Here is a 15,652-nt window from a genome sequence, read left to right as displayed (position 1 = left end):
GAATGTGCCATCACGTGGAGTCAAAAGGGGCCGCCAATAAAATCAATAACGAATCTCACTGTAAAACAAATGAATCTCCCCAAAAGAACCCGTTCAGTCTACAGGCGGCAGGGGCAAGTGGGAAGCTCTCGGCAGCCGGCTAATGGTAACAAAGCACATCAGTGTCTCTCACACACACACACACACACCCCTGCCTGCTCACCTCTCATCTTGTGCCAGTTCACCGCGTCCACCATGTGCATCTCTCTGCAAAGAAGGAGAGAAAGAAAACACCTAAAGCAGCCAGTAATGTTGACAGTTTTCCCCGTAAGCGCTTTCAATAGAAGAGCCACCATGAGCTCCCGGCGGGCGAAGCCGATTCCACCCATTCCGCTTGTTCGGCGCGCAGCTCAGATCGCCGCCATCTCATTTTTCACGGCGCGATAAGAGTGCACGGATTGTATCGCTACCAACGATACTCACCTGCCGTGGTGGGCACCACGTGACGTGGATAATCAAGAAGTAAAAACAAGCTCCTCCGACTGGTTACTTAACGATTGGGTAAATCGTGCGTGTGACCATCACTCCTTTAAAAAGTACGCAGGTGACGTGTGAATGCTACACTGGGAATAATGCAGCGGGTGAAACCGGACAAAGACAGAAACGTTGAGAAGCAGAAAAAACGAAATGGTACAAAGGGGACAAAAGAAAAGTGTTTCTTACGATGAACTGTGACCCCCCCCCCCCAAATCTAGATGTTTCATTACGTCGCTGGGGGAGATGATTTGTTACATGCCTAATGGATGAGTTTGCTTGTTAGCAGTAAATAGGTGAGGGCAAAGGTCTTGCATACAAGACATCCTGATTGAATTCAAAATCCCAAGTCCACCGTTATGAAGAGGCATTGAATCGCAATGGATTCTTACCGGCTTACAAATAAAGGTATCTTGTTAATTACATACATAAGTTCAGCACAAAGCATACATTCCTGCATCTCAACGAGGTGTGCCTTGTAAAATGTAAGGACTGTGAATGCACAACACAAATAACTAGCAATGCAAAGCTGACAGCTGCTGGGTGCTGGTGGCTTTGTGTAGCATTCCAAGCCTTCATTTGTCGGCGATGCTGTAAAATGTCCATCACAGCAATTGAACATGCACTATCGCTCACAGCTGACAGCTATGATCTCCTTAGTTTTCCCCCCCTGCTTACCTTCAATCTGTTTATAAAGCAATAATCCCAACGGAGGTCCCACGGTCTGCAGTTGTATTTTGTTATTTTATTATAAAGTCAGCCTGCGGCCAGGTAACCTGGAATGCACCTCCCCCCGATCCTTGTGAGATCTCAACATCTTTGGCGATTCTGCTGCATTGGCAGTGGTGCACAGGCACAAGAAATCAAAAGTCAACATGTTCATCAATAGCACTGCCTTGAAATGAAAACATCGATAATAGGTGGCGTGTCGGGTAATGGACCTTCTTCACAGCACAATCACAGCGTTTTATGTGCTCAGGAAAATGGGCAAAGCCCAAAAAAAAAAATCACCTTTTTCACGTTTCCTTTTAAGGCAGCGAGTGTTGCTAATAAACGTGTTTTCTTTTAATCAGATCTCAGAAGGCAAGCAGGTTCGAGCCTGGATGCTGTTTGAATGAGGTCACCACAAAGTGCGACTAAACCTGTGCAGTCGGCATTGGGGTCAGTAGAGAGCAGTGCAGCAAAATCCACTGTTCTGCACTCCCGCCGCCTTCACCTCCCCACGCCGGCCAGCGCAGTGAAGTAGGGTCAAACAACACTCGCGGCCCCAGCAGGCTTGGAGGAGACCCTCATCCAGCAGCGGATTGACCAAATGGACCGTACGTGCGCGTCACAATGCCTGATGCACACAAGAGCACTGCAGTGGTGTGTTTGTGACGGCACTCCGTAACCCCAAAAACAGCCGCTCGCTCTCCAGTGGACCCACCAAATCACTCGCCCGTCACTCTCAAGCCTTGGCGAGTGTGATGCTCGCACCGGCCCGATGCCTGCGTCTCCACGTGGATTCTCTAACGCGGGATTGACGGCGGCAATGAAGTCGGCGCACGAGCGGTTTGCCGAGCAGCAGGGGCGGTTTCTTCATTAGGGCGATTGGGCGACGCACCACCAATGTCATTCAACCACAGAGTCACGCTAGCCGTCACTGTCAGCCTCTGGATATAGTCCAATCAGCGTCATGTCACGTTCTGTGGAGTACCGCCTCTTTTTGGGCGATTTCACTACGGCTGAGAATCGCCCCGAGTGGCCCCAAAGACTTACATTCAAAGATGTTTTTTTTCGAACGGGGGTGCTGCAATGCATTCTCTATGGCTTCCGGGAGGGCTCGCCCTAACGTGCTTACGTCATCATACGTGCTAACGTCATCATACGTAAGCACGTTTCATCCAACAATATAATTTATCGCCACCTAGTGGAATCTTTAATAAAATAAACTTGAGTGGTTTGTTTTAATAGTGAGTATATAAACAAACAAGATGTATTGTAAGAGTCACTTTATTTTTCATTAATATTAAAGAAGTGAAGTTGCCTTTACATGCTTAAGCTGTTAATTTATTCATTGCATGGGTGGACCTTATCAATCATCCAGACATTTGCCCCCCCTGAGAGATTTTGCAAGAGCCGCCACTGCCGAGCAGTTAACGCGATCGACTTTTGCCGCGACATGGCGGAATGTGTGCAGCACCGGTGCCCCGCACGCTTCAGTAGTGTCTGAAGGTCTCTTTTGATCGTAATAATAATAATATCAAATGGCTTACATGCTGATCACATCTCGCTCACACACACGCCCTGCATTCATTGATGTCGCTCCTTTATGGCCATTCTCCTTCATGGCTCTTTCATTCCTCGGCTTCCTTTCCAGTCTTGCCTTTTGTCCTTCAGTTGCCGTTTCCTCGTACGTTGTGTGCTGTCCAAGCTCACGGGACTAAGTGCGATATCTTCTCGTGGTGGAAATTCCACATTCCTAGAGTGAGGTTAAGGCTATCCATAGAACAATCGTTGTTGACTTTCCCCACAATGTGGTACTTATTTTATCGACCTTCGTTATGATGGGCTGAGCCAACCCCCAGCACTCTGATTGCAAGCCGCTCGCTGTCATAATGATACTTTCATTTGACATAGCGTCACTCATGCCAACAGCATCCCACATCGCTCATGCCAACAGCTCTACTGCTGAGCCACCTGCCCGGTTCGTATTTTCTGGGTTATTCTGAAAAAATATATTTATTACATATCCCAGAAGCAGTGTTTTCAAAGGTTCCGTGACACTCGTGTTTCTACCTAGATAGATGCTACAATAACATGTATATGTTTATTTATTTCTTTAAAGCCTCTCAAAAGATGTACATGGCAAGAAAATAAATTTGTCTGGCTGTCAGTCACAGCACTTTAGTCGTTTTCATTGCAGAGTTGAGCAAGGGATCAATCCGAGCAGCAGAAGCAAAGGACCTGTGTTATTGATGAGCGATGTATGAACAATAACCTTTGACCTGGATCGGAAAAAAACGTATGCCAAAAACTTTCTCACCATGCTAATCCCCTGGGGTTTTAGAATAATGTTTGACAAGGCACCCATTAAAAGGGCGATGGAAACTGTACAGCACCGTACGTCTATACATCATTGATTTTACAGACGCACAATTATTTTTAATAATGCATGTAACACGGTTGTTTTATTTCTCGGTGGATTCATTCTGTGGTCACCTTCAACGCTACAAATGTATAATTTCTCATCTATAATTTGGATACGATTTAGACTGGACGACATTAATGGTATTGTACGGCGTAATAGCTCGCAGCGGTACACAACTTAAATTATGCCAAAGATTCAGCATTGTCGAACATAAATGAATTATTTTGGCAAATATAGCTACTTACTTACCCAACCCATGACGGTTTGGTAAAACTGTTGCTCTATTGTAAATGTTTGGGGGTTTTTTGTTTAAGGTTGGAAATAGTTTTGTAAAATAAAAATAAAAAAAATACTGTTAATATGTATGAGACAAAATTCATGGCCATTTTCAAGTTAAATAAAAACATATTTGTCAAGTTCGGCCACTTCAATGTGCAATTTACTGCCACCACACTGCGATTTTGTAGGCGAACGTACACATATATTTGCAAGCCACAAAGCGCTTGCGGCCGGCCGGGTGAGATAGATCGCAAGCTACCTGTCGTGAAAAACATGACACGTCATATTCTCTTGGACGTCGGGCAAGAATATATAATGGGGCGCGCGGACAGACACGGCTGTCCGACGCTCTTGACGGTCACACGACTGCTCAAGACGCCGCCGCTGCCGCCGCGATGGCGAGCGCTTAGATTTATGACTCGGGCGCTCACCGAGCAGAAGGTTGCTCTGCCGGGATTGGGGACGTGAAATGGGTTGGGCAATAAAAGCTATGCTATGGGAACCAGCGTTTAAATTAACATGTCGTCGCGAATGCACTTCACTGGAAACAGCTGGGCTTGCAGGGCTGGGCGCATGAGTTCCGTCACATCGTAAAAAAACAAATCCACGCCGTTTTTTGTGCGATCACGGTCAAGTGTGATCTGCACGGCGACATCTTCATCAACGATGAATACATCCAACGCGTGTGGAATTATCAACCGCGATCTTCACATTTTTATTATTCTTTTTATCTGGCAAATGGAAGAAGTTAACGCGCGCAAAAGGCACCGATACACCAAGTACGCTTGGCTACGTATGGGGCGAAAGAAGTTCAATGTACAGTAAACCCTTTTTAATTAGACACATATGGAGCTCTGGCCTTGCCGAATGATCCAATATTTAGAATTATGTACAATGGTGCTCCCCAGTGCCACCTGCCAATATTTTTTTTCTTTCAAATTTGTTGTCAAACTCTTCACACACCAGACGCATTGACACACCTGCACGAACTCTATCCAAAACTTTAGATTTGTCTCACAGACTAAGGGATTTATACTGCAGTCCCTTTCTATTGCTTCTTGATGGAGGTGGAGACGGCATGTCTGAGAGACCTGGCTTGCACAGAGTGCACAAACAAGGCAAAGTCCAAAGCAACATGTCTGCATTAACGCTCGCCACACGCGCACAATTTCGGCATGCTCCACTTGCATGCCGAAATTGGACCATTCGGTACGGCAAATCGGCTCATGGTGAATCACTAATATACTCTATATATGACGACAGCGCAGCCGTGCCGAATTATCCACAATTACGAATGGTCAAATACCGAAATAACGAGGTTTTACTGTACATACAAAGCAAACCATCTATGCTTGGGTACACAGCGAACTGACTAGGTCCCTCATCATGAATCCGAGGGAAGGGAGAAGATTTCCCATTTGCTTTGGCCACGTGCGATGCAGCTCAGCGCTGCTGTTTGAAATGCATTGGACACGCGTAGAAATGTTCCAGAGCACTGCATCTACCATACGAACAAAAGTTTAAATTTCGATTTAAAGCTTTCGTGACTGCAAGGATTCATCTTCTTGGTTCTTTCGGTAAAGTCACGTAGAAGGGAAATAATAAAATAATAAAAATGAAACATAATAAAATACAATTCTGATAATTATTTCGGTAAAGTCACGTTAAAGTTACGTAGAAGGGAAATAATAAAATAATAAAAATAAACATAATAAAATACAATTCTCAGAAGAAGAACAAAAGTCTACTCTGTGTTCCGGGTTGAGCCCTGAATAACGATTCTCCGAACTCAAGGCAGGTGCACTCACTGCTGGTTATATCTTAGTTATAAGGCAGTTTCAAACATTAGGCTACTTCACAGTCAAAATTCATAATCATCTGAATAATACATACGGAGGTATCATTTTAAAGGAAATCATCGGTAGTTTTAGAAAATACGGCATATATATGGAATAAGTCAACAGCTTTACACACACTCGAAACTTAATGCACCACTGCCATCCCAGCGCGTCTGAGCATTTCCCCACAATCAAGTGAGGTGGACAACTGATTTCTACGTGAATTAGTCTCGCTTGACATGACGCCTAAGTAAAAAGGCCACTTTGCGATGATTCCAACAATGACCCCACACCTTTAAAGTGTCTGAAACGTACGTGCCAAAAACCTCGCGACTGCCCGGTGTCATTCTAACTCCTCAAATAGGAAGGCACCGACGCAACAATTTTGAGCTGTCGCGTCTCTATTCATTGCATAGGATCCGAGTGCAATTAGTTCGCCCGCCGGCATCACGGCTCCCACGTCGCTCTCAATTTGCACTCTGACAGCATCCGGTCTGCGAGCGTTTCGTGATACAAATAATAAAGCGCTGGCTTGGCAGGGGGACATGACATCGGGCAATCGGTCTGCCTTGACAGATGAGTTTAATCTTTGCATGTGGCGGGCAGGAGAGAGCGAGTCCCAGTTCCGCTGCAATAAATACACTTTAGGGAGCAGGTGCTGGCCTCGTTTCAATAAGGTCACTTAGTCGGGTGGCACTCGTGAGGACACAATTATGCACCGCTGCTTCACTCAACTATCAAGACCGCCAGGTTCACACAGGAATCATTTATCACACCTGTAGCACCTCCGAGCTCCTAATAATTGAGCACGGCTATCGTAAAAAAAAAAACCCAAAGTGAACTGTAAGCGCAACTGATTAAGTGAATTGTCAGTCACCTTTCAAACCTCAACCGATTCCTTTAAAGCACTGGAAAATGAGACGCGAGGGGATTGTGGTTTAATAAGAAAATTTAAAATATTTTCGATTTCCTGAATTTTTTTTTATAGTTAATTGATTGATAACCAGTACACACAACATCACGAAACACTGAACGGAAATGTTAGTTCATCCCTTATTCTCCCCACGCTTACTGAACAACTCTGTGAGTTGTGCTCCGTTAACCGGCACTTGTGGATGCATCGGCGAAGAGATGAAACGGATGTGTTTCACAGTCTCTAGACAAGCGGATTCATTGGCTTAAGAGAAATGAAGGTCGTTGTAACAGACGGCGTCACCTTGCAGCCACTGTCAAGAGATTGGGGGGCTTTGACACGATCTGGCAGAGCGATCGCCCCAGCGCAAACCTGTGATGGAGCCACTGCTCCAGACTCCACTTAAACCTTCATTTGGCACTGAAATACAACGTTCGAGATATCCCCACGATGGCTGATGCCCCCCCCCCCCCCACATGTGTAAGTGTGTGCACATGTTGACCACAGCCAGGCATAATGGTGATGGATGCCGGAACATCGTAGGGTCGTTCCGAGCTCTGGTGCCGTGTTGCTAAGCGGTCACCGGGCGAATGGCAGCACATCCTATTGAAAGAAGAACCACACACCCCCCGACACCCTGGCTACGCTCCAACGCTTCATTCACGTCTGCTTCCTCGACGCCTCGCCCGGTCCCATTTTTGTTCAACGAGACGAGGCCAGGACCCACGGCCCACAGGACAATGCGCAAGGCTAACACGCGAGACGCCCAACAATCGTAAGCATTGGTTGTTTGCCAAATGTGTCCCCCAGGTAAGTAACCCCCACCCCCCGCAACGCCTGCCATTCTCACACCAGTTAAGACTGAGCTACTCTCCCCTAGGCACCTTGTACCCCACTGCACTCACATACTCCCCGCTCAACACCACCCCACACCTTCGCAAAACCGCAGAGCAGATGGTTTGTAACTAATTGTATTTTTCATCAATAAACATTAGAGCAGCCATGAAAATGCAGTTTGTTAAAGCCTCGTGGGAAATTAGTCCCTGCGTGCGCGAACTCTCGGGTTGACATATGGTTTTGCCCAATGGGGGAAAATGTTTCTTGCGAAAAGGAATAATTTTTAAAGCTTTCGTTTATTTTGGTCTCGCAGTCTCTCCCTCCCTCTCTCGTGATTGTATTTGCCACTACCCACGTTTTACCGTCTTAATTGCACGTGGACCAGCAGATTCAACTCCCCCGTCATGCATACTCTTGAAATTGTATTCATCTCTGACCTCCCTGCTCCAACACGTATACATTCCGAAGGCCATAGCAACAAGGATAAGTAATTCAAGGAACTGTACTCCCCGGACGCCATTGATACAAAGCACTGCACTCCCGTATCCGAAATTGGAAATGAACCAATTCATTAGGGTCGAAGGATGCATGAAATATCAGTCATCTTGTAAGGCACGTCACAGGAAGCATGTCCTGATGCACCGAGTCGCACCATGTGCTCTCGGACGCACGCAGCGAATCGAGCGTGTGTAAACATCGATCGTTTATAATATGGGACCTTTCCTACCGGTATTAAAATCAGTTTCAAAGGCAATGTATATATTATGAGGGCATGTTTTTGTTTGCATGTTCACCACAAGTATGTGTGGTTAATGCAGACTGGATTCCTTGAATAAGGATTCTGTTTGGTATTTTAACAATCATGACACCTATTTTTATGCCAGAAAAGGTAAAACCTATTGTTATATCGATCGTTTATGTTTCACCCAAATATATGCCGTTGCATTTTTAAGCCGACTGATCAAACAGTATTGCACCTAAACAAAACGGAAGAGAGAAACAAATAGGAAACGACGCGGTGAAAATGATACAAATAAAAAAGATCAACCGCCGAATTAAAACGACACCCTCCAACCGTAACCACTGCATCAAATTACATTTTAAATTATTGCGGAAGATGCATTCACATAATTGTTTTGTGCACACAGGGTACGTCCGAGGTATCTGTGACAGCCCCGTCGTGGGGGCCTGTCAGCGAGCACAGAGGACGGGGGGGAGGGGGGGCCTTCAGCCACCCCAAGCGGCGAGCTCGAATCCATGCGCTCAGTACGCGTGGCTCAATTTCTAGACGGCAGAAAAAAAATCAGAAAATCTCCCTTGCATTGCACCACAGGCCACCTCTTCCTCCTCCACCTACCTTCCCATCATCCATCACTGATCCGTGACGCTTTCTCCCTCTCCCTCTGTTCCCAAATACCCCAACCGAGAATGGAAAGGACAAAAAAAACAAGAGAATCCCCCATCTCTTCACGGAACGAGATGTGTGCGAATCGTTTGTTGGTCACAGGATAGTGTCCGCTTGCGTATCACTTAATTAGGAAGTAAGCACCGTGGCGGACAGGCCGGGAGCTCTGTGCTGCGAGCAGGACAATTACGATAATGGCTGCGTAATCCCAACAGCGCAGTGCATGCCTGGAAGAATAAAGCCGGGCGATGATGGCACCCGCCTGTAATCCACTACTGTGAAGTTAGCGTGGGTGGGCGATCGCACAGATCTTGTGAAAATCCTTTCCCGTGAGCATCGAGGTGCCATACCCCGGCTTGCCAGGAGAATGCGGTGCAGCAAAACGTGGACTGATATCGTCCGTCCCTTCTGTTGGGATAGTGTTGATAGTGTTCTCCACGTGCTCCAGCTTCCTCCCATATGTAAAACACGTATTAATGGGCTGAAAACAGCTTCATACATAGAGGACCGCAGAGCTTGGGCAGTTGTTGGCACCGGCACACCGCATGGCTGGCTTCCAACCTGTCTGTGGTTCCTCGTGCCTCCGAGTCATTCTGTCGAAGAGTCAGCGAATACTGTGTTGCATGTTGCAAGTTGAAATTACGATTAATATTTAAATTCTGCGAGCCGGTTGAAATGAGATAAATTATTTGCGTTCAAGACAATGAACGTTCTGTTCAAATATAAAACCTACTTAAATGTATGACTGTGTCACTGATTGGACATTAACCAAGTGCAGCACATGCAAAGGCTGCTGAACATGGAAATAGACATTTACGAAATAATATGAAAGCATTGTACAGTCTGAAATTGGTTTTTAACCCTTTTATCTGGCAACAAAACTGACACCTTTTTTACAAGGAGTCATGTCTGCATTGACCACAATACCTGCGGTCGGAATGAAAACAAAAAACACAACTCTGATAATGTATGCACTGTCCGTGAAATTGATTGGTCCACACCCGAGACAGCTTTTCTTAGAGCCTAGTCTCACATGGTGTTGGACCAGATGACGCCAAAAGGTGGTTCCAATGGTGGCATTGTACAGTCCTTTGTCAATCCACTGCAGGATAAAGGCCTCCCCATGCTGTATCAGTCCTGGAGGTTGTCTGTCCATACTTCACTCTGATCGGTGCAGGTTGGCGGAGGTGAAGAGGTGGAAAAAGCCCAGGACTGGTACAGAAATCACAAGCCACTGTAATTAGCTGTGAATGGGAATGGTCTCTGGGTGCATAGCACACTATTCTTCCACTCTTCCACCTCTGTTTTATTTGTTATCTAATGCCTCATTCCACTGCTTTGAAAAAATTCGTTTCAAATAATAAGTACGTTGTTTCCATTACAAAATCAATATGAACACTGGCAGTTATCAATCACCAAATAATATTGAGTGTATGCCTGCAATTTGCTGAGAAATTTCCATTGAGGCAATTTGTCTAAAAGCAATTTGAGGCACAATTGAGCGCTCACTATCCAACACGGGAAGGCTTGTACACAATTTGCCAAAGTCTGGCTCTTCTTTTTTAACCAAGACGTCAGCAAGTTGCAGGGTGGGCCCCGTTCACCGCAGACTCTCGGAACGCAGAAACAGTTCACGCCAATTTTATTTAGAGAGGCATAGCACTATTGTTTTAAAATACATTGCACTCACCGCAGAGAACTGTAGTGACACGACCACACTCTATGGTAGCTGGTGCCAAACTGTGGCAGACGCCCTCCCGCATGGCCTTGTGGGAGCCTCAGTACTGATAAAGTTATTTTATTTTGGTTTTTCTTCTGATTCCATTCCAATGACGTACGTGTAACCATGACGTAGACGGTCGTCATCGGAAAGGGTTAACCGCTATCAAGCGGCCTGGCCCTCACGGATCCGTTCCATGTGTGAAGGCCTCGGTCAGACCAGATGCATCGCCCAGCCACACGGGCCAGTGCAGCTACGGTATTTGCCACACACACAAAACGGGACAAACACTGAAAGCGAAATCGCAACAGAAGCACAATTTATAAAGCAATTTGGACAGCGCTACAAGAAATATTACACAAGAAGTCTGCAGCCTCCCAGGGTCAACACTTTTCCAAATTAATTTATTCCCTTTGCCGTCAACCCTCCCCCCTTCTCCCTCCCCCTGCTACTCCGGTGATCTCTGCCGCACATTCGCGGACGCAGGAATTAGAATAGTGAATTCTCATTACGCGGGAACGCTTACCTCGACCGGCGCATAAATCCTGGTTCGTCCCCCCAATCAGTTAGATGAACTGGGCACGTTAGCCATTTCATATGTCAACTTGGCACAATCGACCACTCACCATCGTTGGAAAAGGTCCCAACTGCTTTCTTCTGGAGGGTGTAGGAATAATAATATATATAATAAAATGATGCACAATATTCACTGATGCACAATACTAATTTACGTAAAATGCATTGACAGGTACCTGCTGGGCAATCAAATAAGGAGAAAGAATAGGAATACATGTGCCAGAAAGCAAATACAAATTACCAACTTGGTATGGAATTAAAAAAAAAAAGTTGGACTTGGAGCAGGAGGTATTGCTCGAGGGGATGGTGATCGGTGGGACGAGACTGGTGGCAGAATGGGCAACCGAAGGAGAGGAAAATGCATCATGGGACCTCCTTTGCCAGTACCAAAATATGATAATAGGTTTTCCCCTTTTTTCTGGCAACAAAACAGGTGTTAAGATGTTAAAACACCAAACTGAAACCTTTTACAAGGAATAATGTGTTAGACCTATTCTCATATTTTGGTAATGGCAAAGGAGGTCCCATGATGTAGATGCTCTCCCCGAGCCCTCATTACTCTGATAGTGGCATTGTCTTTGTGCTGTACGCCTTTTGGCGTCCTCTGGTCTAACACCGTTTGAGACGAGGCTCAAAAGAAAGCTGTCTCTGGTGTGGACCAATCAGTTTCAAAGACAATGTATATATTATCAGAGTACGTTTTTTGTTTGCATTCTGACCACAAGTATTGTGGTTAATGCAAGCATGATTCCTTGTAAAAGGTTTCAGTTTGGTGTTTTAACATCTTAACACCTGTTTTGTTGCCAGAGAAAATGCAGTCAAGAAGGCACCCACCACAGAGATGCAGCCTCCCGTGTGGGAGTAAAATGGATTGTGGGCACTGCAGCAGACTCATGAGAGATGGTGACGCTGGACGGAAGCTTTCATCCAGAAATGGATAAAGCATGGCTGTTGGTGGTGAACATGTATTTCAGATGGGTTCAATAAATGTAGAAAGTTAAAATTATTTGGGGTTTTCACAATTCATGAAAATAGCATTCCAATAGCTATGAGTATGAAATAAAATAAAATCCCTCTTGTGAATGACAGTTCCCATTTAGACTTTAGTCATCTACTTTGTTGTGCGTCGTAAACACAGAAAAGAGTTGAAGATTTCAAGACGCACTTAACGCGTTAAATCTCTCCCTCGGAAGACTACATTTTAAGTCAACAATTCCCCTTCTCAGATTGCAAATATCAAAAGGACATTTTTCTTTTCAAATGTCAGAAACTTTTTTTTGATCTTTCGAGTCCCTCTCTTCCATCGTAAGCCCCTGGAGGCCACGTTTAATGCTACAACAAATATGTCAAAGCGTCCGCAGGAAAATTCCACGGCATTACATTTACTTCGCTGCACACCAGCGCTAATTATCGCTCCCCTATCGTGCCCGGAAGTGGTGCATGTTTCGTGCTATTCGAGAGGCGTTAATTGCCATCGTCTCAAAATCCGTTGAGGTCACAACAAGTGGAATTACAGACGAGTCAAATTAAACCCAGCCCGGCACAAGCCTTCGACTGAAGGCTTAAACGATCGCTGGCCAATTTGGGCACTAAGAGGACAGAGATAAACTTGTACTGCGGCGTGCACGATGAATATTTAACTGGGCCGTTGAGCCTGGTGTGTGGAGACAGAGAGAGCAAAACACACATTTATTTAAATGTGCAAGTGGGACGTGCTCTCTTTGCCCTTTAAGTAGTGCACACTGCATGTATGGGGGTATGTAATGTTGAACCTCCTTCGCACCGTACGTAGTCGACCACGCAAATCGGAGGTGCAGGCCTGCATGGGCCCACATTAAACTACCATTGGCTAACATCACAATCACTGTCGTCATCAGCCATGGACAAATACACTGTTGGATGCAGACTACCTCAAGCCACCACCACCTGCGGGCCAAGCGACTCCACACCTGGCCTGCAGGCTGGCTTTGGTCTGCTGCCGATAGGAGCCGATGATTGCTGTATGTGCAATTTTTCGAATGTATGTTGAACTTCTTTCGCACCACACATAGTTAACCGTGCAAATCAGAATGTACCAAAATGTGTACGATGGCACCAAGCGCAAAACAGCCTCCTCGTGCGAATGTCAGACGATCAATTACGGTCGAGGGTGAAGCAGATGGTGCATATTTTATGGTTAATTGCACACTGCAGTGATAACCAGGAAGGCCTGCCGAATACAAACCTCGGCAACAAGCGGTGAACTTGTGACCAATCGGAAGAGTCACCAACTTTGTCTTTGCCAAGTACTAATCACACCCAGCTCCATTGTGCATACTTATTGTTTGTACAGATGTTGGTGCCAATAATCTTGTGGCTGATTTATCTTACATCTTCCCTGCTCCACCATTGCAAAATCAGAAGTGTTATTCTCAATAGGCTCTCGCCCAGCTTTTAATAACAAAAGCTGAACAAGGATATGCTGCTAGAAACTAAATGTAGGCACACCCATTATGAGAAAGTGTTCGGTAAGCTACTGGCTAAATGTGCCGGCTTAAAAAATAATACATCCCTCAAAAAAAATATGTGGTTATTAATGTTATAGAGTGTCGTTCTTGTAAATTACATCTTATAATCGCAGAGAAACCACAGACAAGGCTGCAGGCGATGATCCGGCACCAACAATTGCTATGCTTGTTCTTTATATATTAAGATGTTTTCAGCCAATTAGTGTTTCTTATACAATTGTAATGACGACTTCACATACTCCTCTTGAGGTGGCACTTTATTGAAGACACGTTCACTTGACATCAGGCAGAGATCCCCACTGCAACAGCCCCGAGTCTCCCGCGCATCTCCCCCTTATAGACCGACTGAGGCCATGCCCCCCCTTCTCCATCATTCTCGCTGACTCTGGACGCTCGCTCCACCGGCCTGACCACGCTCCCTTCTCGAACATTCCCGTAGCCACCAGTCCCTTCGCACTCACAACTGACTCCCCTGTCACCACCTCCCGTGGCCACTAGTGCATTCGTACTGTAGGCTGACTTCCCTGTCATTACCTCCCATGGCCACTAGTCCCTTCACACCTCATGTAGGCTCTATTTTCATTACACACGTGGGAGGGGGCAACACTCTGTCTCTTACAGAACGAACAGATGATATCAGTCTACACTTTGCTTGACTGCCTTCTGCTGGCAAGTCAGGGTAGATGGCACCTCAATGCCCACAGGGAAGGAAATCTCGCCACACTTTGTCATGTCCAATCCGTAAATGAACTTGAAGCCGCTTACTGCAGCATCAGCATAAAATATTTTATTCATATTACTTTCCTCTAAATAAAGCATATGCAAAGGAAACCTACAGTCTTATAACAAGCTGATCAAACTATTTGGTGAAATGCAGCACCCGCAAGTATTTAAAAATACATGCAAACACCATCCAATTGAACACACAGAATTAATTAAGATTTCACTGTCATGCACATACCAGACATTTTTGTTTGTTTCATGTCATCTAAGAAACCCTTTCACACAATGCCCTACTCAAGCCTGCGGACAGCTGTTCCTCCAACAAAGAAAGATGGATATACGTGTCCCTGGGATGCACGGCATTTCAAAGCCACTAATCACATGCGCTGCTGTCTCAATGCGCCAGGCTAACTGACGGTGGAGTTACGGGCAAATTATAGTCCAATTCATCATCGCCACCACTCACGCTCCCCATTTGCACTTAAAGCGAACAATGCCACTGGTCGAGGAGGCAACAAGGACCAGTTATGCACTCGCACACCAGTTACTACTGAGTGGCAAGACAATGTATCCAAGGCGACAATCTCCTTCTCTTTGCCAAGTGCAGGCCAGCGGAGTATTGCTCATCTGTGTCACCGCCACGGAGGAGGGGAAGCACGTTTGCTGCTTGTGGCAGAGGATTGCGGATTGATCCTAGCGGCCGCATTGGTGAATACTGCGGTGTGTATTAACCGTAAATAAGTGCGTGCTGTCCGCTTCATAGCAGAAGTGAAATATCCCGTGAAGTTATTCATAAAAGAGTAGGCCACGTGCGTTGGCGTCATGGTCAAAATTTGGCAAATTTGAGGAATTACCTGCATATTACTTAATTGGGTTAAACCACATAGCAATATCGCCTCCTATATACCCATATGTAAAATAGAGCGTCTTTGTGATAGCCTTTTGCGACAGGAATGGCACGCTTAGAATACCAAATGTACTCATTATTATTGTCTACTTCAATGAAGAACCAGTGAAATGATTTGCAAGTGCGGACAACAATATAGTGTTGTAATGCCACAAATCCTAAAAATTGTAATTACTTGCATACACATTATGAACTCTAAAATCAGTACATCTCACTGCTCTCTCTCTTCTCTTAAGGCCATGGATCACAACATCAGCGTCATGTATATTTACATATGTTTTATGTCATAAGGCAGGGCTTGAGG

At 45.5% G+C, this 15,652-nt stretch overlaps 1 protein-coding gene across 2 annotated transcripts in view; it reads right to left on the bottom strand.

The window, feature by feature from the left end:
* The window catches only part of LOC144730064 (protein-serine O-palmitoleoyltransferase porcupine-like), a 117,489-nt gene that overhangs the window by 51,273 nt on the left and 50,564 nt on the right, over positions 1–15,652 (bottom strand). For both annotated transcript variants that reach the window (XM_078610586.1, XM_078610587.1), the window contains exon 4: positions 203–246. In XM_078610586.1, coding sequence (XP_078466712.1) covers positions 203–246 — 44 coding nt within the window. The remainder of the gene's footprint in view (positions 1–202; positions 247–15,652) is intronic.

The sequence above is a fragment of the Lampetra planeri genome, chromosome 34 (genome assembly GCF_965212315.1).
Source record: "Lampetra planeri chromosome 34, kcLamPlan1.2.h2, whole genome shotgun sequence".
In the NCBI taxonomy this organism is placed as follows: domain Eukaryota; kingdom Metazoa; phylum Chordata; class Hyperoartia; order Petromyzontiformes; family Petromyzontidae; genus Lampetra; species Lampetra planeri.
Note: the sequence above shows the minus strand (reverse complement) of the source record. Positions and strands in the feature narration are given on the sequence as shown.